Raw genomic sequence first — 24,882 nt, 5'->3', positions numbered from 1 at the left:
CTAGACTTGTGTAAAGCTCATATACATGAAAAAATACACTTAGAATATTTTGTACACAATTGCCAACAAATAAAAACCAAACACAGAGCCATGGCTGCACAACGAGATGATGAAGAAGAGATTCTCCCAATCGAGGAAGGGGAAATGGTTGCGGGGACTTCCACCCGCAGAACTGCCTGATCAAATCGAAATACGGAAGAACCTAGCATTCAAGCCGCTGCGGCCACCACCTATGGGCAGAGACAAGCAAGGATGGTTCCACTAGGCCTAATTGCAGGTGAGCCCATCCGAAGAGCGAACCACTATGGAGATCACCTTGGAGATCAGGATCCGTGGGCGAGTTAATCAAAATCGAAGGAGGGATCATCAACCATTTATAGTTCATCCTCCTCTCGCTAGACAAGGACTTGGACATGATCTGTATCAATACAATGGCATCCGTGGGCAAATCGTGCTTCTCGAATTCCCTAAGTTCAAAGGTGATGATCCGATCGATTCGTTGTATAGGGCGGAGCAATTCTTCGTATACCAGGGTATGGTAGAAAACTACTAGGTGACGCTTGCGAGCTTCCACCTTGAAGATGCGGTGCTTCATTGGTTTCGAGCAGCCAATGCCAATGAGGCTGATACGATTCGGACTTCACCGATGTCGTCTCGAGCATGGATTCACTTTAGGAGTGTCTTTGTTTCTTATTTTAGTGTTTAATTTCCATGAAAATAACTTTTCTGTAATTTGCGTTCGAACGCAGGTGGACTGAGTTCGAACGTAGGTGGACTGAGTTCGAATGCGGTTATGAACGCAGTCAAGAACGTGGGTGAAGAGTGTGCATTGTGTGTTCGAACGCCCGTTCAAACGCACTGTGAATGCCTGCATCGCATTTGCAAATCCAGAGAAGTGGGAAACAGGCACATTCGATCGCGCGTTCGAACGCCTACATCGCATTCGCAATTCCAGAGAAGAGCGAACTCGGTGCGTTCAAACGCAGTCGGGCGCATTCGAATGCGGTCGGCGAAATTGTATTGTTTAGGGTTAATTTTGAGTTGTTGGTTAGCCTCGAGAAGGATATGGATGGCAACCAGAGGTCATTATGGATTATTGAAGAATTGAGTTTTGCCTTGCCTCCTTCGTCTTCTTCACTCACATTCTTTCAATCCTCGGTGATGCTGCTTCTAACCTCCCTCGACCGGCCAATCACCCTAGTCCCTTAGGGGTGGCCCTCTCCTTCCCCTTCTTCCAATCTATCCAACACTTGCCCTAACCCTTCCATCAACCATAACCTTTCCATAACCACCTTTCACCGGTACCACCCCGCAAACGTCGATCCACCTTCAACCACCATCATCCTAGGATCTCGTGCCTCCATCCACGGATCCTAAACAGACCACCCTAACGTTCGTCCACTAATCGAATGATATCTCGAGTTCCCCATATTCGATTCGCCTGAAACTTGATTTGTTAGAAAGCTCTTTCTAAGGCTACAACATATCCAAATTTTCACATCGATCCGATAGAGGCATCTTTCAGGATCTTATTTCAAAGTTCCATGCCAAATCTAGTCCAGATCAGAGAATTAGAAGATATCAAACATTAGCCTAAGGGGAGATCATATCAGAGGCTATCGAAACTTGGGCTGACTTTTGAGTCGATATCACACGGCAATTTGGAGCGTTGGGGTATGAAGACTTCGATGCTCTCCTCTCAAAGACGGTGCAAAAGACCACAATTGGGCCATATCAAGAATGAAAAACCCCTAGACACAAGTATGTATCCAAATACTAGGCAATGATATCACTCGTTCGCTTAAGTAAAAATCCGTAGAAATATTAAGAACAAAAGCAGAGATGAATGCCAAGATTTTAACGTGGAAAAACCCAAACGGGAAAAAACCACGGATCCAAACTCGGATCAAAAACCAATCGCTAGACTTTGTTCCTCTCAGTCTTGCTCACTAGAACCCACGATTCACCGCTTCTCATGATTGAAGTCCAATCTCAGTAACCCTCGAGATTGATCTTTCATCTAGATAGCCCTTAAGACAAAAGATTAAGATTTGTAGATGAGTGGAACCTTGTTAGTTGAAGAACCGATGTAGCCTCAAGAAGTCTCCTTCAATAATGCTTCTTCAACCCCCCTTTAAGATAGGGCATCATAATCCTTATATATGATCTCCAAGATAGAGCCAAATCCAAGTCTTATCTGTACTCACGAAAGTCCAATTTTATCAAACTTCGTTGGTGCGTTCGAACGCGGCCCGGGTGTTTTCGAACGGCATGACTTGAACTTAGGTGAATTCGAACGGGCCCGAATGCGTTCGAACGCGACAACTTGAATTCTTCAGGTTGCGTTCGAACGCGTTTGTGAACGCAGCTCTCGGTCTGTGTGAACGCAGTACCCGCCTTCGAACGCGTTTGTGAACACGACTCTTTGTTTGTGTGAACGCAGTACCCGCGTTCGAACGCGTTTGTGAACGCGGTGTGAACTCGACGGCTTTTCTCCAATAATCTTGCAATTCTTCAAACGAGAGATATTCTAGACTTGTATAAAGCTCATATACAAGAAAAAAAATACACTTAGAATATTTTGTACACAATTGCCAACAAATAAAAACCTAACAATCTCCCCCTTTGGAAAATTTGTGACAAAACACCAAGGTTACAAGATATTACACAAACTTCAAATTGAGCAATCAACAAGACTAGAATATTTTGCACATCAATCCCTACAAATAAACATATACCAATCCAAGATCAAGTGAAAATAACTTGAAATGAATAAACAATCCAAACACAAGTTATCAATGGAGCATAAGTTCAAAAGTACTTAAACAGACAAAGTTCACAATTTCTCCAAGCAAAGTTATAAGCAAGATAAGAAAGATAGAAAGACTCTAATAAACTCCCCCTATTGCCATGCTCCCCCTACACACCTAGACACCTAGACACTCTCCCCCTTTTTGCCCCAAATGCCAAAGACTAGGAACTCGGAGGAAACTGACGCTGAAGAATCGTCAACACAGAATAAAGGACAGTCCCCTGACGAGCTTGCTCAGCTCGTAAATCATTCACTACCAAATGGAGATCCTGCACTTGAGTACTAAGCTGATCAAAACGGTCAGAGTACTGTGGTAACTCCCCCTCAGAGTGAGATGTGTCACCGTCAGAGCTATCATCAGAACTGTCGAGGTGCGAGGAGCGACCAGCGGCGGAAGAGGACGGCTTGAGAGGAGACAACTGGTCGTGAGCTTGACTCCGCTTAAGAGTAATCCGATCCAACGATTTGTGCGAAGTAAGAGAAGGTTCTGAAGAATCCACACGCACCCCACTCTGAGTGCACAAATTTGTAATAAAGATGCCAAACGGTAACCCCTCACGAGGTGCTTCTTTCTATGCAGCTGTGAGTATTGAATCATAGATCACCGCAGCTAAATCAACCGAGACTCCAGATAACATTGCATGACGAAGAAATGCACGATCCAGACTAATGCTTGAATGTCGAGTCTTGGGGGTGACATTGTACAGACAAAACAGGTGAAGCATGCGAGCCACTGGTGTCAGCTTCGCATGCGGCATCATGTTCCCCTTCCAACATTCCCCTTTGATCAGTACAGTGCAAGCATAGTCATCGACATCAGGAAGTGGAGCAGACGTGGGGTACTAGAACTCACCATCAGGAAGACGAAGTTCAACGCGAATGACATCTGAGTCCAAGTACACAGACACCCCATGAACAGTAGAACGAATACAGCGTTCTAAAACCGTGGCATTACTAAAAAATTCCCGAACAACTTCCACATAAGCAGTTCTGCTTATCCGACACACCGATAACCATCCTCGCTCAGTAAATATCTGTTCTATCCCCAAGGTAGAAAAATCGGAAATGACCACGGGTCATTCACAGATAACAGGACGGGTCCCAAAATTATGTTTGTATCGCCCGGCAGCCGTTGAAGTAGAAAACTTTGGAGCCGAAGTAGGTGAGGAAGGCAGCCTAGGTTTCTTGGAAATGACAACTTTTCTAGGCATTCTTGAGAAAGAAACAAGATGCAAGATTTAATATATGCCCAAATCAAACAAAAAGATAGCCAGAAGAGAAAAATCCAAGAAATCATGAAGGCCCTAAATGAAATCCATCATCCACTTGAAAACGCTAAGATATCACGTTCAACCACACAAGAAACATCAAGGTAGTAACTTTAACGTGATCAAAACTCGAAAATGCAGGAAATCAATCAAGATCAAGAGATTTAATTGAATAAAAAATAGGAAAATTGATGGATGATCATACCTCGCAAAAGTGAAGAAAAACTAAGAAATTCAGCCGAAAGATTCTAGATCCGGAGGAGAACGACCCTTTAAAAGGGTTTGGAGTGAGAAATTTGATGGAAAATAGCAAGATCTTGAAGATTTGAAAGGGAGAAAATGAAGGGTTTCTAGGGTTTGGAAGATGGAAGATGAAAACCCTTGGGTTTGGACGCAATATATAAAGAATCCTCGAGTGTGTTCGAACGCACCAGTCTGCGCTTTCGAACGCGCCAGTCACCGCGTTCGAACTCAAAAATTTGCGTTCGAACGCCCTTTTTTTTTAAGTAAAAAATAAAATCTAAGAAAAAATAAAAAAAATCTTTTTGGAGATGCACATTTAAAGATTCAAAATACATTCAAGACATAGAATATGACAATTGAATGAAATAAGTCATACACATATCGATTAAATCATCAAAAGCATATTATAATCAATTCTAATGCATCACTCAAAATTAAATTAATCTTGATTGATCATAACAATATACATATGCAAGGTGATCATAGATAACATGAAACATTCTTCTTAAATAAACTTTCCTTTTTAAACAATGATACAACACAGTAGTCAAACCGACTTAGTATTTAAATTTGCACTTTTCGACTTATTCGCCATAATCGAACAGGAATTTTTCCTGTATTATTTTTTATACATAAACCATATAGGTGCAATGATGGCTTTCACACATGAGTAGGTAGCCCTTTTCTTGTAGTACAAATCAAACAATGTGCGAGAATATATACACAAGTAGCAAAAATTTATTTAATTTGAAATCAATGTACTGAGTCAAACTGAACTCTCAACAAGATGGCTTTCACACTAACTCATTGTAGCCCTTTTCATTGATCTTTTATAAACATGTTTGAAACACCCAGACCTCCAAATACACGTGTAAACCGCGTGGGTAAATCCTCCCACACGGTGCATCACATGACTAGTTAGTATAAAGATTTCACAAGGCACACAACAACACAATTTCACCATAAATAAACTCAACTAAAAGAGTCCGGATACAAGTTCCACAGGCCACAACAAGCCTTCCAAATATACATCCAAAATACTATGCTAAAGTCCAAATTACAACATCATCATCACACCCTCGCAGGGGCTTAATACAACTAATATACGTACTGGAAAGGAAAAGCAGCTACTCCTCGCTACCCACACCTGCGTCCCTTAGCTCTGAAATAATACCGCCACGAGGGGTGAGCTTACAGCCCAGCGAGTAGGATCCATACAATCTAAAATAATGACATCACATGTGTATATCCAATATATGCCTATATTTCCTAATGATAACGACATGCTTATTGAAGTGACTTACCACAATTTACTAAGTCAATGCAATTGATAAAGATTACCAATCACTATCCTAGAACATGTTAGTTCCTAAACGTATCATGATAAGTTCACACAGATATAAAGCTTGATACAATCTCTTATTCGTACACATCTCAATCATAGGTTTTACATGTTATGCATAGCAATAGAATAGATAAATATCCCTCTTTCCAATTGAGTAATTTGAAGTCCCAAAAATAACTTCAACTCATCTATCATGCTCATCTCAGAATGACTATGCATGAGATCCGCAAACTCCTCAGCTAACGATTGACTCATTGCCCTGAAGACAATGTCATCCACATATATTTGTGCCACAACTAAACTCTTGTTCGACCGTCTAATGAACAATGTCTTGTCCACTCCCCCTCGAGTGAACCCCGCATCCACTAAAACAGTGGTCAACTTCTCATACCAAGCTCTTGGAGCTTGTTTTAGCCCGTAGAGGGCCTTTTTCAGTTTAAACACATGAGAAGGGAATTTTTGATCTTCGAACCCTTTCGGTTGTTCAACATAAACATCTTCATTCAGAGTACCATTCAAGAAAGTAGTTTTCACATCCATTTGAAACAGTTTAAATTTTAAGTGACAAGCAATAGCAAGCAGTATACGAATAGATTCTAATCTAGCAACAGGAGCAAATGTCTCATCAAAATCTATACTCTCAACCTGAGTATATCCTTGTGCTATGAGTCTAGCTTTATTTCGAACTATATTGCCATGTTCATCACTTTTATTTTTGTAAATCCATTTTGTTCCAATGACGTTCACATTCTTAGGTCTAAGGACTAAATACCAAACATCATTCCTAGAAAATTGCTCTAATTTCTCATGCATAGCATTAACCCAAGAATCGTCTAACAATGCATCCTTCACATTTTTAGGTTCAAAAGAAGATATATAGCAAGTAAATGATACCTCACTTTAGATTTGTCGCATTGTCTTAATTAGTTCATTTACGTCTCCGATCACTTGTGACAGTGGATGATCTAATTTCACTATGGCAGATGGTTCCGGTACGTTGCAGTCATCTTTGTTCATTTCAACTTTGTCCTCGTCATGATTCTCAATTTCCAGATCAAGCTCCTTTCCTATTTCTTCGTCATATGTATCTGCAGAAATAGAAATAGGAGTAGCTTCAGTTAAATCAGTCGTGGATTTATCTATCATAACATTAGCAAATTCCATAATAGTAGAAGTGTCAAGATTAAATACTCTGTAGGCTCTACTATTATTCGAATACCCAAGAAGATGCCTTCGCTACTTCTAGTGTCAAATTTAGTCAAATATTCTCGATCACGCAAGATATAACATTTACTACCAAAAACTCAAAAATATTTAACACTAGGTTTCTTACCTTTCCAGATTTCATATGCAGTCATTTTTGTATCTGGTCTAAGATAAACACGATTTATCACATGTACCGCTGTATTGATCGCCTCTGCCCAAAACATTTGAGGAAACTTTTTAGCGTGAAGCATAACCCTAGCCAAGAGAATCGCAAAATATGGAAAAAATTTCATTTTCAAATTCTCTACCATGATTAGAACGAATCCTAACTAGGGTAATAGATTTTTCATTCTACAATTTTAAGCATAGTGATTTAAAAATTTCAAAGGTTTCAGACTTCTCACGTAGAAAGGCAACCCAAGTATATCTAGAGTAATCATCGACCATTAAGAATATATAGCGTTTACCTCTAAGACTTTCCATTTTTGTTGGACCCATCAAGTCCATGTGTACTAATTGGAGCACACGGTCGGTGGTAGCTGCATTTACCTTCTTGTGTGAAATCCTAGTTTGTTTTCCAATTTGACACGAATCGCACACTATTTTTGATATTTCTTTCATCTTAGGTATTCCTCTTACCACTTCTTGTTTGGATAGAGTAAATAATTCCTTGTGATTCACATGTCCAAGACGTTGATGCCAAAGATTTGCAATGTCAAAAGAGGCACTATTACAATTCAGTTTATATGACGTTCCAACAACATAGCAATTATCAGATGTTCTAGATCCATAACATATAACATTACCACCATGATCTAGAATACTACAATCATTTTTGGAGAATTTTACCTCATAATCTTCATCACAGAATTGACTGATACTCAGAAGATTTTCTTTCAAGCCCTTAACATAAAGAACATTTTCAAGAATAGGAACCCCCGGAGAATTTACCTTTCCTTTACCTATTACCTTGGATGAATTACCATCTCCGAATGTCACAACTCCCCCTTCATGTTTTCAAGATTAGAAAATAACGACTAGTCACCCGACATATGTCTTGAACAGCCACTGTCTAAATACCACAAATCAGAATTTAAAGCTTTCAAAACTGTATGCATAACATAACATTTCAAATCACTTTTTTTGACCCATATGGCCTTTGTTTTTATCCCATAAATAAAAACAGTTCTAGGTTTTTGCAAAAATTTGCAATGAGGTCGAATATGCCCTAGAATGCCGCAATGATAGCATGTCGGAACAAACCATTTTCTACTCACCTTTTGTCGAGGAGTGTGACTAAAATTTACCTTTGGTGTCGTTGACGATTCACCAGTTTGTAGATTCACCTTCAGTTTAGAAGCATTCATCCAGGATTGCTTTGTAAATGCAGTTGATGACTTCAAATATTCTTCCTTTTGTATACCTGCAGAAATGAAGATAGTTTTATTATTATTTGAATTACTAGTGTATCCAACACCATACCTGTCTTTTCCATGAATCTGAGCCTTTAGGATCTCGTCAAGTTTGTTCTTCCCTTCTAGATATGTCACTTCTTTATTCAGTCGCTCTAGTTCAATTTCATCAGCCTTCATTTTATTTTTTGCATTGTCAAGTTGTTCAGAAAGGTCTTTGACGCGTTCAAGTTTCAATTTGTACTTCTCCTCAAATTGAATTCTTTCAAGTTCGATTACCTTGAGTCATTGATGTAGTCTAAGATTGCTTTTCTTGAGTTTAAACGACTCCAGATATAGGTCATTATATGCCTTTTGAATTTCAGATTCATCTTTTCAGTTGATAACATATCCTGATCATCTGTACTATGAGTATCAACAACGGAATCAATATTGAGTAGAGAAGAGGCAAAAGCAATAAAGATTTCTTCGTCTTTTCCAGAATCATCATCAGATTCATCTGAGTCATCCCAAGTAACTTTCATAACTTTACCCTTTTTCTTAAGGCGATTAGGGCATTCTTGTGCTATGTGTCCAAAACCAGAACATTCAAAATATCGAACTTTATTCTCAGAATTCTTATTTTTCTATTTGACACCGTTGTTGCTCACACCTATGTTCGAACTCGCAGTATTCTTCTTTTTCACAAATGTTTTGCTTTTCTCAAGTTTTTCAGCATTCAACTTGTTTGGCTTCCGAAAAAATTTATTGAACTTTTTGACGAACATGGCCAACATCTCAACATCTAAATCACCTTCATCATCAGACTCCTCTATACTTTGTTCAACTATGGATAGGGCAATCCATTTGGACTTCCTCGGTTTTGAAAGGCTGGACTCAAATGTTTGTAGATTTCCTACCAATTGTTCAACTTTCATAGAATCGATATCCTTACTTTCCTCAATAGCTGTAACTTTCGCCTGAAACCTCTCTGGAAGAGACCTAAGGATCTTACAGACAATTATGTTTTGCTAAGATAGTCCAAGCTTCTTTTGCTATCTCACAAGTAGAGATTCTTCTAAATTCTTCCGAGGAAACACAACTAAAAATTGCATTTATTGCCTTGCTATTCCATCCAACTTTTTCATAGTCTGACCTATCCCATGACTCTATCGGTTTATCAGCAAGTTTATCATCCACCATGTACATTGGTGGACTCCAACCGTTCACAACGGCAAACCATTCTCGTTCATCTATAGACTTCAAGTAAGCTCTCATCCTAGCTTTCCAATATCCATAATTTGATCCATCTAGGATAGGAGGTCTAATAGATGATGGTCCATCTCTATGAAAATCCATGCCTATCTGATCTCTCTCAAAGGTGAGAGAACCTACTCTCATACCAATTGAAAAACCCCTAGACACAAGTATGTATCTAAATACTAGGCAATGATATCACTCGTTCGCTAAAATAAATATTTGTAGAAATATTAAGAACGAAAGCAGAGATGAACGTCAAGATTTTAATGTGGAAAAACCCAAACGGGAAAAAACCACGGATCCAAACTCGGATCAAAAACCAATCACTAGAATAGTAGCAGTTACAAGACTGACTCACAAAACAACCCGTCGATCCAAACGACTTTGTTCCTCTCAGTCTTGCTCGCTAGAACCCACGATTCACCGCTTCTCGTGATTGAAGTCCAATCTCAATAACCCTCGAGATTGATCTTTCGTCTAGATAGCCCTTAAGATGAAAGATTAAGATTTGTAGATGAGTGGAACCTTATTAGTTGAAGAACCGATGTAGCCTCAAGAAGTCTCCTTCAATAATGCTTCTTCAACCCCCCTTAAGATAGGGCATCATAATCCTTATATATGATCTCCAAGATAGAGCCAAATCCAAGTCTTATCCGTACTCACGAAAGTCCAATTTTATCAAACTTCGTTGGTGCGTTCGAACGCGGCCCGGGTGCGTTCGAACGCGGCCCGGGTGCGTTCGAACGGCATGACTTGAACTCAGGTGCATTCGAACGGGCCCGAATGCATTCGAATGCGACAACTTGAATTCTTCAGGTTGCGTTCGAACGCGTTTGTGAACGCAGCTCTCGGTCTGTGTGAACGCAGTACTCGCGTTCGAACGCGTTTGTGAACGCGGCTCTCTATCTGTGTGAATGCAGTACCCGCGTTCGAACGCGTTTGTGAACGCGGTGTGAACTCGACGGCTTTTCTCCAATAATCTTGCAATTCTTCAAACCAGAGATATTCTAGACTTGTGTAAAGCTCATATACATAAAAAAATACACTTAGAATATTTTGTACACAATTGCCAACAAATAAAAACCTAACAAAGAAGAATTTGAGAGGATAAGTAGCTGATGCCAACCCCTATGGACAGATCAGCAACTTTGCAACACCTTCATCTCCGGGCTACGGGGAGACATACAAGTCGACGTGAGAGCTTTAAGGCCTATAACTTTAAAAGAGGCCTTCGAAGATGCGGTGCTCATGGAACACAAACATCGAGCCATGAAGTTACATATGAAACAGAGTTGGATGAGCCAAGGAAGCCGCAATCCAGCTCAACCAACCATAGCGGTAGGAAATGTTACCGGCATACTAAGAACCATTGCTGCAATGGTGCCTCCTCGAGTGCCCTTGAAGCCATCCCAAGATGTGAAGTATGCGCCTAGAGGCCTAGGATGAGCACTCAAACCTGCTCAAGTGGAGGAGCGAAGATCCAAAGACTTATGCTTTCGTTGTGATGAGAAATTTGTACCCGAGCATCGCTGCGCTAAACCGATGGGATCGATGATGCTAATAGATGGGTTGGAGGATGTGGAGGATGTGGAGGTAGCTGAAGATAAAGGTGTGGCTAGACATCAAGGAGAAGTAGCTGAGGAGCAACCCGTGGAGGACATGATAGCTAAAATCTCCCTCCACGCCTATTTAGGGACAGCTGCGCCAAAGACTTTGTGGGTGAATAGTATAGTCAAGAAAATCACAGTGAGAATCTTGATCGACACCGGGTCCACCCACAACTACATTGACAAGAGGCTTCTTAGGAAGATTGGGCTTGAGTCGGAACCCACGGAAGGGTTCAATGTGACTATTGGAGATGGCACCACATTGCGAGTAGATTTTATTTGTGGAGGTATGTAATTGAAGGTGCAAGGCCAAACTTTTACATTGGATCTTTCTCCGTTGGCCTTGTGAGGTGCTGACATTGTCTTAGGGACCCAATGGCTTCAAAGTTTGGGGCCCGAAACATTTGATTTTTCAAACCTCACACTAACATTTTGGAGAAATGGATGAAGGGTGCTGCTGGTTGGAAACCAACCGCAGCAAGGGCCGAAGTTGCAACCACTATTGGACCTTCCTTGTGTAGGGGGACCAAGCTCAACTATTGCAAATGACTATTGCTGAACCAAAACATCCACCACCAAGGGAAATAGCTGCTGACATGCAAGAGCTACTGCAAGAATTCAACGATCTCTTCGAGGAACCCCAAGGACTGCCACCGACCCGTCAGCACGACCATCGCATCCAGATTATTCCGGGGGTTGAACCAACAACTGTTCTGCCCTATCGATACCCTCATGTCCAAAAGGAAGAGATTAGCAAATTGGTGGTGGAAATGCTCAAGCACGAGATTATTCAACCCAGTAGAAGTGCCTACTAATCGCTAGTGCTGCTAGTTTGGAAGAACGACAAGAGTTGGCGATTTTGCGTCGACTATCGAGCCTTGAATGCAATCACCGTCAAAGACCGGTATCCAATACCGATGATCGAGGAGTTGCTGGATGAACTCATAGGGTTGGCTTATTTTAGCAAACTTGACTTAAGAGCGGGATACCATCAAATCTGCGTCGACCGGAAGATGTGCACAAAATGGCGTTCCGAACTCACCACGGCCACAATGAGTTTCGAGTCATGCCGTTTGTGCTCACCAATGCACCGGCCACCTTCCAAGGGCTGATGAATGACCATTTTCGCCTGCTCTTACGTCGGTACGTGCTCGTCTTCTTTGACGATATTCTAGTGTATAGCAGGAATTGGAGCAAGCACTTGTGGCATGTGCATGAGGTGTTGAATATCTTGTGACAAAACTAGTTAAAAGTCAAGATGAGCAAGTGCCTTTGGGGAGAGCCACGAATGGAGTACTTAGGACATATAATCTCAGCGAGAGGAGTGGAATCCGATCCAAGCAAGATCATGAATATGGTGGACTAGCCGATTCCCACTAATTAGCTGGAATTGAGGGGATTCCTTGGGTTGACTAGGTACTACCAGCGATTCGTTGCCAACTATGGCAAGATTGCTACCCCACTGAGCTCCTTACTCAGAAAAGGAGGGTATCAATGGATGGGCAAGGTGACGGAGGCTTTCAAAGCATTGAAGACGTCCATGTCTACCGCACTGGTTCTACCACTACCGAATTTCAGCAAGCCCTTCATGGTGGAATGCGATGCTTTGGGTGAGTGATTGGAGCAGTTTTAATGCAAGAGGGCAGACCCGTGGCATATATGAGCAAGGTATTGTCAAACCAGTCGCGACAGCTATCCACCTACGAGTGCAAAATGCTAGCAATTCTACACACCGTCACCAAATGGCGACCCTACTTAATTGGCCAATGGTTTACTATCCCCACGGACCAGCGTAGCTTACCCAACTTCATGGAGCAATATGTGCACACCTCAGGACAGCAACATTGGGTCATAAAACTCCTTGCGTATGACTACAAACTAGTCTACAAAAAGGGGATCGAGAATCGAGCGGCCAATGCCCTTACGCACCAACTGAACACAAGTGAGCTTGCCTCTTTTTCAGCACCAACCTTTTCTCTATTTTCAGATATGTGGGAACCAATGCAGAGGATCAAATCATGAAGGAGCTTGAGTCAGAGTTCAAAGATTGCTTCCCTAAATTTAAACCTTGAGGACAAGGTTGCGGAAGCATAGTGGATTGATACGATTTGGACTTCACCGATGTCATCTCGAGCATGGGTACACTTTTGGAGTTTCTTTGTTTATTTTTTTAGTGTTTAATTATTAAAAAAATAAGTTTTTTGTATGTCGCGTTCGAACGTGGGTGGAGTATGTTCGAATGCGGTTCTGAACGCCTATATCAATTTTGCACATCTAGAGAGTGTGAATTGTGCGTTTGAATACCGCGTTCGAACGCACTTGCGAACGCCTGCATCGCATTGGCAAATCTAGAGAAGTGCGAAAAATGTGCGTTCGAACGCAATCGAGCGTGTTTGAACGTGATCGGCAAAAATGTATTGTTTAGGGTTGTTTTTGAATTGTTTGATTAGCCTCTAAAGGTGTGGATGGCAACCATGGAGTCATTATTGATGAATTAAGTTTTTTCCCTACCTCCTTCGTTTTCTTCTCTCCCGTTCTCTCATTCCGTGGCGACACCGCTTCTAACCTCCCACGATCGGCCAATCACCATAATCCCTTACGGGCAGCCCTTTCCTCCCCCTTCTTCCAATCTATCCATCACTTGCCCAAATCCTTCCATCACCCATAAACCTTCCACCATCACTTACTCACCAGTGCCACCCCATTAACGCCGGTCATCCACCATCCACCATCATCTAGGATCTCGTGCCTCAATCCACAGATCCTAAGACAGATACTCAATGTTCGTCCATTAATCAAACGATATCTCGAGATCCCAACATACGATTTGCTTGATACTTGATTTGTTAGAAAGCTATTTTTCAGGGCTACAACATATAAAAATTTCACATCGATCCGACGGTGGCATCTTTTGGGATCTATTTCCAAAGTTCCATGTCAGATCTTATCCGGATTTGTAAATCAGAATAGATCAAGCCTTGGCCAAAAAGGGGAGATTGTATAACGCAAATCACCCATCTCGGTTGTCCCAACTTATTTTTGCTGCCATCTTGAGAGCCTTATGCTTTTGCTCCATCCTCATGGCCTTCTCAAAGGCCTCCTCAAGAGTGCTAGGACAAACAACACAAATATCAGCCAATATTTCCTCTCACAGCCCTGAAATAAATGTGCTCATCAATGTCGATTCGGGCCAAGGTGGCTCGCAACGACTACTAACTCTTTCAAATTCTACTTAGTATTTCAATACGGCCGTCCTCTGATCCATCTTGCTTAAGGTGGCAACAAAATCTTCCTATGCCACTGTCCCAAATCTGCATGTAATCCTCCTACAAAAGTCAGCCCAATCGGTAAATCCTTCACCAGGAATAACTGATTGATACCAATGCAATGCCGTTCCTTAGAGGTGAAAGCTTGCCATTTGAACATTTGTTTCCTCTGCTGTCCCTTTGCAATCAAAGTATTGCTCCACTTGAAACACCCAATCAGTTGGATCACCACCTTAAAATTTTGGAAAGTCTAAGCGTGCGGTTCTCCCCCGAATAGCATTATCGAGGTCGCGAAAGATCCTTGATTTAGGTCTGAACCTTTGTGCATGTTGATCTCCTTCTCTAAATTATCGAGCTCGTCCATCACCATCTTTGAAGGGATCAACATCATCCTTAAAGTGCCAATCCTCCTCATCGACGAAGCACACTGGTGCCGCACCCCTCTCGGGTTCCACCACCGTCGGTCTTGGGTTTTATATTGAAGGTGGGGGTTGATGTGTAGGCATAGATAAAAGATGATCATTGATACTAACATGTCGTACCTGGATCTATAGGGTATCGGTTCGGTGTGGTCCTATCGCTGGTCCTTCTTGAGGCACCGATCTTCGTCGAGGAGATGACGAAGCTGATCGGTTCATGACATATTCCTTTAAAGCATTTTGATCATTCTGCATTGCGTCAACTCTATATAACAATATTTGAAACATGTCCCTAAGTTCATCTACCAAACCCATATTTAGACCATGGACGTTGGTTGACTCGGTCCTACCGTGGTCACTCCAAAGGAATTGGCCTCACAGTTAGGGTTATTGTGGATTGAGTCTTCCCTTGTTAGTGTGCTCTCTATTAGTCTCCTTGTTGATGTCATCTTCCTTGTTTCCACCATTAATGGAGGTTTGAGGTTCGCTTGGCTCTAATACCAATGATAGACTACGGAATAATCCCTTCAAGATCTGAATTTATTATAGGAAACAATCCGCACAATTGAGGGAAAATATTCACCAAATATTCTCCCGTAGTCAAACTAGAATAAAAGAATTAGTAGATCTATTCTTCCCAAAATTGCTCGATCTGTAACCCTTTGGTCTACGTTTTTCGTATTTACGTCTTTCGTAGATTCAAACTGCAACTGAGACAAAAACCCGATATATTACGGATGATGGTGGTGGTGATGGGTGGAGTGGATGTTAGGATTATGGATGATAATAGAGATGAGAGGTGTATGGGTGATGTTATTTAAGGGATCAAGACGAAGGGGAAGAAGTGGTCGAGATCTCAAAGAAGAGGGAGGACTTGACAAACGAGGGACATTAGAAGTTAGAAGAGACCTTGCCAACGGTAGAGGTGGTAGGTTGGTGAAGAGGGAGAACGGAGATTAGGGTAGAGAGAAGATAGAGAGGCAAGAAACTAATATTCCAATAGCATAATAATTTTGGCTGCCATCCACACCTTTATAGAGGCTAGCCAATAAGTCCTAATAATAATAATTATCCCTAATTCTAGTGGATTTCCGTCGATCGCGTTGTAATGCGCCCGATCACGTTTAAATGCACAAAAGGCGTTCTTTGTCGATGCGAACGCGATGCAGGCATTCAAACGCGCCTGATCGTGTTTGAACGATCTTTTCACTTTCTCTATTTTTGCAAACCTAATGCAGGCATTCGCAAGGGCGTTCAAACGCAGCCCTTTCCGCCTTCGAACGTGACCTACAGGAATTTTATTTTAATAAAAATAAACTACTAATGCAATAAGAAAAGACTGACAATGTGTATCACCTTCACACGGAAGATTTAACTTAGCACCCATCTAGTCATTGAAGGGCTATCAAGCTAGGGTTTATTTAACCTTTGGCTACTGTTTAGCTAATATCTCAAGATCTAGCCATGCAAACTATACGATCTTGGATTCGTTTGAAAGCTCTTTTCAACGGCGAAAACATACTTAAAATTTAGGAAAATCCAACGGTTAGATTAGCTATAGGTTCCTTCGAAATTCATGTTCCTAATCAATTCAGAACCGTTACGGATCGGATCTAGCTGGTGTGTAACAGTTTTACTTTTAACTGAGTAAAATGCTTAATAATTAAATATTTTTATTTAGGGCTACAGTAAAATAAATTATTTTTAATATTAAATTTACAGTGTAAACCGTTTTTGTAAAAAAAAAAAAAAAAATTGGTATAGTTTAGACAGGTGAAAGGGAACTGACAAAGATAAAAATTAATGTTGCTTACAGAGCATTGATTTTTTGGTTGGTAAGCGTACAGTGCCTACCCATAGCGAACTTGATGGCATATGCATGGGCCTAGGAGAAATTTTTTTTTTTTCCACGGAGACTCGGCTATTTATTAGAACACGAACGAAATGACTTTGCCTCCGTCGAGTAAAAAGAGGAGGATACAATACAAATGGGTGGGGGTGGGTCTAGCCGACCCGGAGAAACTTTTTTATTGTAGAAGAAGCCATATTATTCCTCATACCTGTGATGATTAGTTTCAAGGGCGGGACAAACCAACAAAGTTAGTCGGAGAGAGTACTCCACGTGCGTTCACATGGCGGCAGCGTTTCAGGTAGTAACTTGGGTGCTTTGAAATGGCAAGGCCACAGCAGTGACCATGTAGTCAGAACTGTAGCAGAGCAGTTTGAAAGGTAATTATGTGGTAACGTGCACAGTAGAGAAGAGGTGCTTCTTTGCTCGGCAGACTGCAGCAGAGTAGGTATCGCTTTTAAGATTGCGGTCAGGTTGCAATTGGTACTTGGGAAGATGTAGGAATCTAATTAAGAGAAGACCCAAAAGTGGACGATTCACCAGGAGAACCGAGGAGCACACATATGGCAAATGGAGTTTGACACACCCTCAGCTTCAAGGAAAGACAAATTGAGAGGCGACTGATGGGGAAAAAAAACAAAGATGCTTATTTCCTTTAACATACTGTCCTCATGTCTAGAGACATCCATTTCCCGGCCTATTTTATAGGGTTCCGACAGGAGTAGATCATGAAGCCGTCGATTGAGTAAAAACAAATTGAGGGTAAGATAGGTAGTGTTTGCCTTTAAATATGGCAGAAAAAAGGATAGTGGGTTAAAGGCACGAGTTATATTGCTAGCTAGTGTGATAGCAACTTATGAATGAAACAGCAGAAAAAAAAAAGTGTGCCAGTTTCCAGCAATCAGAAGCAGCCATTTTGACCAACCAACAGGCAGGATTACTATTCTCTACCATCTGATGTTGCAGGGATGTCACCAAACATGCATTTGTTGTTTGAATTTTTCTGCTGACCGTGTTTTACGTACACAAACTATGAAATTAAGCGTAATATAGGATTCTCTATTATTTAGCTATTGAAGGCAGGGATGCCCTTCTGGTGCCGCATCAAAGATAATGCTAATGATTCTAATTTAGCAGCAATAATTATTTTGGCAAGGGGATAGTGGTTCATTAAGAACTAACAGCATTTCAGTACTTTCTATAAGACATCCTGGTATGGCCGATCAAAGTGACCTCCCCTCACCAAGAAACCATTTTGATATACTCACCTTATCATAATTCCTCAGGTCATCATCAACTCTGGCAAATTAAGACTCATCAGTTATCATGTCAATGTGCAATCCACTTTACGAACTGTCGGAGCGACTAGGCTATGTTCAGTGCAGTTTCTGTACCACCATTTTACTAGTAAGTTGTCATCTTCCATGTCTCTCGCTTGTTCTATTTTCAATGCAGGAGTAATTCTTTTTAATTAAAGGAGTGACCTGCAGGTGAGTGTCCCTTGCAGTAGCCTGCTAAAGATGGTCACAGTTAGATGCGGTCACTGCACTGGCCTACTCTCCGTTAGCTTGGCAAGGACCTCATTTCTTCCACTTCAGGTCCTCACCTCCCTTGAAGATGATCAGGTACTAGGAACTCCACGCATTACTTGGATTGTTAACGTTCGTATAACATTTTCCATACTGTTCAAACTGTATTGGTTAATTTTTTTTTTTTTTTGATAAAGGGCTTTTCAGCCCTATTTCATTGAAACAAAATAAAGACTGCAACAAGAAGAGTTTGTTTGAACAAAAGTTCAACCAAACCCCAGCAAAACTGTATTGGTTAATTTTACGGGTGCTATAGTGTATTAATTCTATTGTTGTTTAGTCTTACTTGATCATTATGATATCATGATAATTAACGTGTTCTGGTACTATAATTTGCTTACTAAAGCAGGAGTTATGTGGTGACACGGCACCAAAATCCTGCAATGATAGTAGTGATGAGGAGGCGATGGAGGAAGAGAGCACCCCTAAGAATCCTGTGGTCAACAAACGTGAGATATATTGGTTTACTATTCTTCTTAATTTGCTCAAATCCAATGTTTAGTTCATATTCACCATTTTACCGTCTGGAGGACGAGGATGAAATGTGAGACATAAAGTTTGTGTCTTGGATCTATTGCAGCTCCGGAGAAGAGGCAGCGGGCTCCATCAGCTTACAATCGTTTCATCAAGTAATTTTCTACTTAGTGAGTAATTTGGTCACGTCCATATGGAACCTAGTTTATTACTTATCTTATCTTGCATGCACCAAGAAGACTTTATCGCGACTGTCTTTAGTATCCATATTGTTTGATAATTAGAAAAAATTTCAAAGTCCAAGTACGGTTCAAGCGAGAATTTCAAGAAAAACTAAGGCCCTAATTCGTTGCATGATAAGCTATTCGTGAATGCTATACGTATTTATAGGACAGCAGTCTACACAACTTGAATGCTTATCCTTTTTTTTTTCCCTACAACGGATGAGAATAGTGGATGTATAAATCATCATTACTCATTGATAGAGCTACCTATTTCAATGAAATATGACAGTTATCCTTATATTATATAGTCAAAAGAGAGGAGTCTTTTATCACTGGAGGTTTATCGGTTATCAGTTCAAAAGTCTTCTGCATTGGAGCATATCCAAAGTCATATTCAAATTTACTTAAGTTAACAAAATCTAGATGCAGCTTAGATTGTCAAATCACATCACACGCCCTCTTGTTTATATTATGAATTAAGATCTAGAAGCAGATTAGATACTCAAATCGCATTAGGCATCCTAAATAATTATGATATTGTTCACCATAATTAGTTGCCATGAGAAGATCCGCGGAAAAATAATTTTTGCAGGGAAGAGATACAGAGGATCAAAGCTAGAGAACCCAACATTACCCATAAAGAGGCCTTCAGCACAGCTGCTAAAAATGTAAGCATCTCATGATCCCTTCTTATTATATATTTAATTCTTTGATCCGTCATTGGAAGTCTACTGTCAGGTACGTATAATGCTCTAATTTCTAATTTGGATGCTCATGTCGTAGTGGGCACATTTCCCTCGGATTCACCATAAGGGAGACGGCGAGAGCTGCAGTAGTGGCCATGGGAGAAAGGGAAGCGATGGATATGTGGATGAGGAGGTACTATTTGTTCAAGTATGATACATAACATGCAGGAGAATCAAGGAATCAAGATCTAAATATGATGATTACCTTCTTTAGCAGAGTGATAGAACTTGTTTGTGTGTAAACTTGGAACGAGACATGTGGACCAGAAGTTGCAACGTATCGAAGTTAGAAATGAATCTATACAAGTGAAAATTTATATGTTTCTGTTTAAATGTGAATGCCATTTGAGAACATATGAGAGCTAATGGGAAGGTTGTTGCGTTTTTCCCTTGGAAAAGAAATTAAGGGGCTTATTTGTGGAATATGGCCTATTATAGAAAATGTATTTTTCCACACTAGAATAAGAGAGCTAATATATGTATAAAATATTCTAATATTTAGTTGAGTTCTAGTATAAAATAATAATTATTATTTTTAATGTGGCATAAAGTTCATATTAAATTATTGAAGAATAGTATATTTGTATTGGAAATTGGTGATATTTTATATCAGGTGAAAAATCAAGTTCCTGAAGTAATTTAAAACTTTTCTCGTACCAGTGTAGTAAGTGCACTAGGACCACTTCTCCACAGATTTGAGTACTTGTAATAAAATATTTTATACATCATGAAAATAAAAATTTACAAGTATGTTCCTTCTGGTGCGGACATATGGTCATGCAATGCAATCTAATACGGAGTTATATAATTATTGTGCAAATATATATCTATGTAGTATGTAGCAATGTAAACTTATGTAGTTATTATACTAACTTATGTTTTTGTACTTTGTTGTAGCATGGGTATATACTTTATTTCTTTGGCATGAATGCATTTTGCGAGAATAGAGAGAGGAGAGAGAAGAGAGAAAAAATCTCAACTGTAGTAGCTGAGGTGATGTGTAATTAAGTAATGTCTAATCTAAAGACAAAATAGTACTTACAAGTTATTATTAAATTATATTTTTTAAATTGTATGAAAGAAGATAAGAGAGCATAATGAATTAGTATACCAGAAGAAGCTAAATTATTATTCAGTTACTACACCAAAATAAGAAGGCTTATTCTAGAAGAAGACTATTCACATTCTAGAAGTGAATGAGAGCTAGGTGATTTCTTGGTGTCAAAATAACGAGTGCTGCAATTATCCGTTCCTATATGGAGGTGATTATTGGGCTTGGCTCGACTAAGCCCGGCTTGAACCCACTTGGTTTTGGCCCAACCCGAGCTTGAGATGGTAATGAGTGGCATGGACTAGGCCTTTGCCCACATGGCCTAACCGGAAAGCAGAACCCGCTAAGCTCGCTCGTGGCCTAGCCTATTATGCATGTCTATTCCTATTATTTTTTATCCCACATTAGATATTAATATAGAACCATATTCTTATGAAAGAAAACTAAAATATATTCATGGAGACCCATTACGCTCAGCTTAATAACATAAAATGTATTTCATGGGTTAGCCTCATTACTCCTAGCCTAGGGTCGATATCTCATGGGCTAGTCGGCGGTAACGGGCTATAGTATTCTAGTTTGGCCTAAACCTAGACCGGCCGAGTGATTACTGGGTCAGGCCGTGAACACGTCTTGGTCGGTCCAAAAGGCCTAGCCAGATGATCACCTCTATTCTTAATATGACATGGTGGGTACTAGACTTGACATGGACCGATCCTTTGGTTGGGCTTAGCTAGCTACCTATCCTTGCACTAATTTCCCTTCCTCTTCTTCCATGAAATCCCTACTTCTACATAATTTATAGTGGAACCTAGCCAGATGATCACCTCTATTCTTAATATGACATGGTGGGTACTAGACTTGACATAGACCGATCCTTTGGTTGGGCTTAGCTAGCTACCTATCCTTGCACTAATTTCCCTTCCTCTTCTTCCATGAAATCCCTACTTCTACATAATTTATAGTGGAACTACCAGCATTTTGTGTATAAAATCTGGAAAACAGAGAAAGTTAGGACCATATTTATATTATTCATCTTTGACCTCTAATTGATCTTCAAAGACCTAAATTAGGTAGGTCTTCCACTCCTCCTTTCGACCAAGACTTTCAATGGAGCAAATCAATTAAGGTTATATAGTGTAGAGGAGACCTAGCCTATTTATAATAAACCAATGAGCTGACCCATTATGAACTTGCATAGAATCAAATAAGGCTACATTTGTTCTACTCAACCACATCAGAAAATAATAAATGCTCATAAGCCCAATTAAATATCACTCAACAATATGGCTCAATTGTAGTCTCAAGATCAATTTTTGTTCAGCCTAATACTTTGAGTCCATATTTAAATTAATTAACAAGAAACCTAAATTCATAAAATTCTAACATTCTCCCACTTTGGTGACATTAATTGTAGTTAACAAAATACTAATAATATTAATAGTATTGATTTGGGGAAGAACAACAAAAAATATATAGAATCTCGAGATGAACTTTTTTTTTAAATTGAATTGATGCACAATAGTCTCTAGATCGTGAATCTTGTGAGGGCAATTTTAGGATGTCTACCCCTTGGAACCTCTTGAAATATGGATATTAAGAGAGTGATACGACTTGGGTCAAGCCAAGTTACATAGCACATGGGGATTAGATGACTATTTTATTTTATTTTAATTATTCTTATTTTCTTATTGTCCTTGCATTAGTACTATTTATGTTTAAGTACTTATAAGTTCAACTCAGACGGGCTAGCTAAACTGGCTCGATGGTAACCACCTATATAATATTATGGTGCGCACTATAATGAATTACCAAATGAATTGAACCTCTTTGTCCTAACATTCTTCCTCTCCTTCTCTCTCATTCTCTCCTCCTACAACAGCAGCCACTACCTTGGCTCTGTTCCTTTGACATGTACCTTCAATGATGACAACCAAATCCATGGCCTTACAACGAGCCATGGTGAGGATCCCACCAACGAAAGAGGAAATGGCGGTGGAAATCTTCAGCCGCGGAGTCGCCTGTCTAGATCACTTCCCGAACAACTAGCAATGAGCAACCAGATGATCATGGAGATGCGGTCGGTGAGAGAGGCTATAAAAAGATCGACTAGAATCATGTAAGAGATCTTGCAGAATGGAACCGCATCGGCGAGCCCCAAATGCGATTCTATATCGATAGTCACTCCACCATTAGTCCAACCCCTTCACCAGCAAGAACCCCTACTACCACACCCTTTCAAATAGAGGCCAATAGTAGTGGTTCCGCCAGGTCACCCTATAGGTGAGCTTGTTCGTTGAGCAAATGTTAACGGCTTGCCGCTAAAGGGTTTCGATCCGTGTGTTGATTAAGATGAGCCAAAAACTTGATGGTTCAACTTGAACCAAAAAGGGGATCAACCACTAGTTAGATCAGGGTTCGGATATAATTTGAACCAAGACAATGGTATCCAAGGATGAACCTTGCACCTTGACTTTCCTATGTTCAAAAGAAGCAATTCGATCAATTGGCTATATTGTGTAGAACAATTTTCTTATACCAAGGTACAACGGAAGAACAAAAGGTGATGCTCATGAGCTTCCACCTTGAAGATGCTTGCACTCCATTGGTTCTGGGTTGCCAATGCACACCAACCGATCAAATGATGGACCTATTTTTGCATCAACATCACTCGACGCTAGTCTATCACAATAGTATATTCATCTCTACTCATCTCTATATATCACCAATATACTCATATCTCAGATCAACCTAATCAAATGCATGATAAAATATGTTCACATGAAATCATCTCTAGATAAAGTCATATAATCATACTGGAGGCCAAAACATTCATATATATAATTATATAATATATCATAATTTGAAAAAGGCATTTAGGGGATAAGACTACTCATATCATATTAGAAGATATGAATCACATATCCCTCATATCTGTCAACCGAGAGTCAACTCATCACTAGCAGGGTCCACGAGTTCTCAAATAAGGGGGTTCGGGGTTTGAAAATATTTAAGTAGTATGAAGTTAGTCGTTTATCAGATCATAATCCTTTCGGGTAAAAATATGATAATGTATTAGGTTTAAAAATTAATTAGATCCATAGGATAAATTTATTTATGATAATATTAATATGCTAATACCATAATTTATGAAAATAATTAATCATCTAAATAAATTAATATACCTAACATTAGAAAATAGATTAAATAATTAATAGAAAAGAAAAAAAGAAAATTCCTCTTTGCTATAGTGCTGGGCTCAGCCCACACTATCTGCTACAATGTTGGGCCGACCCCAGCACTATTGTAGCAAGAAGAGGAGGAGGAACTGAGAAGGGAGAAGAAGATGAAATGAAGAAGAAAAGAAAGAAAGAAAGAAGGGAAGAAAGAAAGAAAGAAGGGAAGAAAGAAAGGAAGAAGAAAAGAAGAGAAAAAGGAGGGGAGGGAGGGGAAGCCGGGTCGGCGGGGAGGGGCTCGGCCATTGTTGGCTAGCTAGTGATCGGCCTCTTGCTAGTAGCTCAGATTCCGACAAACCTGAGAGAGAAAAAGAAAGAAAGGGAGAGAGAGAGAGAGAGAGAGGAGGGAGGAGGCTCACCGATGTTGGTGGAGGTGGCGTCGGTGGTGGTTGTAGCTACAGGCTGGAGTTGGCGGGGAGGAGGAAAAAGAGTGTTTGAAAGAGAAGAGAGAGACCGAGGGGAGAAGAGAGAGACAAGAGAGAGATTTAGAGGGAGAGAGTGTTACGATTCAACTAGTTATGACTTTTGTTTATTTTTTGTTTTAGAAATAACTTTTGTTTTGGAGGAATAAGATTTTTGGCAGTCACGTTCGAACATGACTTCCTGCGTCTGAACGCGACTATCGAACGTCTGCATACGTTCACAAAAATAGAGAACGTGTTTAGTGCATTCGAATGCCTACACATGTTCACAACGATAGAGAACGCGAAATCCGCATTCAACTACATCCAAACGCAATCGGCAAACTGCATTATTGTAGGGTTATCTTTTAATTATTTTGTTGATAGGTTAGCCTCTAAATATGTGGAAGGCAACCTAATTGGAGATTATTAATGAAATATTGGAGTTATCCTTCCCAACTCTCTCTCTTTCCTCCAACGACATCCAATTTAGGA

At 40.2% G+C, this 24,882-nt stretch overlaps 1 protein-coding gene across 2 annotated transcripts; it reads left to right on the top strand.

The window, feature by feature from the left end:
* Nucleotides 1-17,888: 17,888 nt before the first annotated feature.
* On the top strand, nucleotides 17,889-20,032 carry LOC140797535 (protein YABBY 7-like). 2 transcript variants are annotated; one of them, XM_073151079.1, is made up of 6 exons: nucleotides 17,889-18,073; nucleotides 18,157-18,291; nucleotides 18,602-18,704; nucleotides 18,836-18,884; nucleotides 19,546-19,621; nucleotides 19,737-20,032. In XM_073151079.1, the coding sequence occupies exons 1-6, from the start codon at nucleotides 17,993-17,995 to the stop codon at nucleotides 19,851-19,853; spliced, it is 561 nt and encodes a 186-aa protein (XP_073007180.1). In that variant the 5' UTR covers nucleotides 17,889-17,992; the 3' UTR covers nucleotides 19,854-20,032. The 2 variants fall into 2 exon arrangements, with proteins under 2 accessions (XP_073007180.1, XP_073007188.1); XM_073151087.1 differs by having other exon boundaries at nucleotides 17,891-18,073; nucleotides 18,605-18,704.
* The last annotated feature ends 4,850 nt before the right edge of the window (nucleotides 20,033-24,882 follow it).

This window comes from Typha latifolia, chromosome 1, assembly GCF_019914945.1.
Source record: "Typha latifolia isolate L0001 chromosome 1, TyphaL0001v2, whole genome shotgun sequence".
NCBI lineage: Eukaryota > Viridiplantae > Streptophyta > Magnoliopsida > Poales > Typhaceae > Typha > Typha latifolia.
The sequence above is the reverse complement of the archived record's forward strand: the minus strand, read 5'-3'. Positions and strand labels throughout refer to the sequence as shown.

Excerpts from the sequence above, each read along its gene's own strand:
- LOC140797535 (XM_073151079.1), top strand. The coding sequence starts at position 17,993 with ATGTCAATGTGCAATCCACTTTACGAACTGTCGGAGCGACTAGGCTAT. Across the intron at positions 18,292-18,601 it reads CCTCCCTTGAAGATGATCAG|CAGGAGTTATGTGGTGACAC; the intron begins GTACTAGGAACT and ends TGCTTACTAAAG. Across the intron at positions 19,622-19,736 it reads TCAGCACAGCTGCTAAAAAT|TGGGCACATTTCCCTCGGAT; the intron begins GTAAGCATCTCA and ends CTCATGTCGTAG.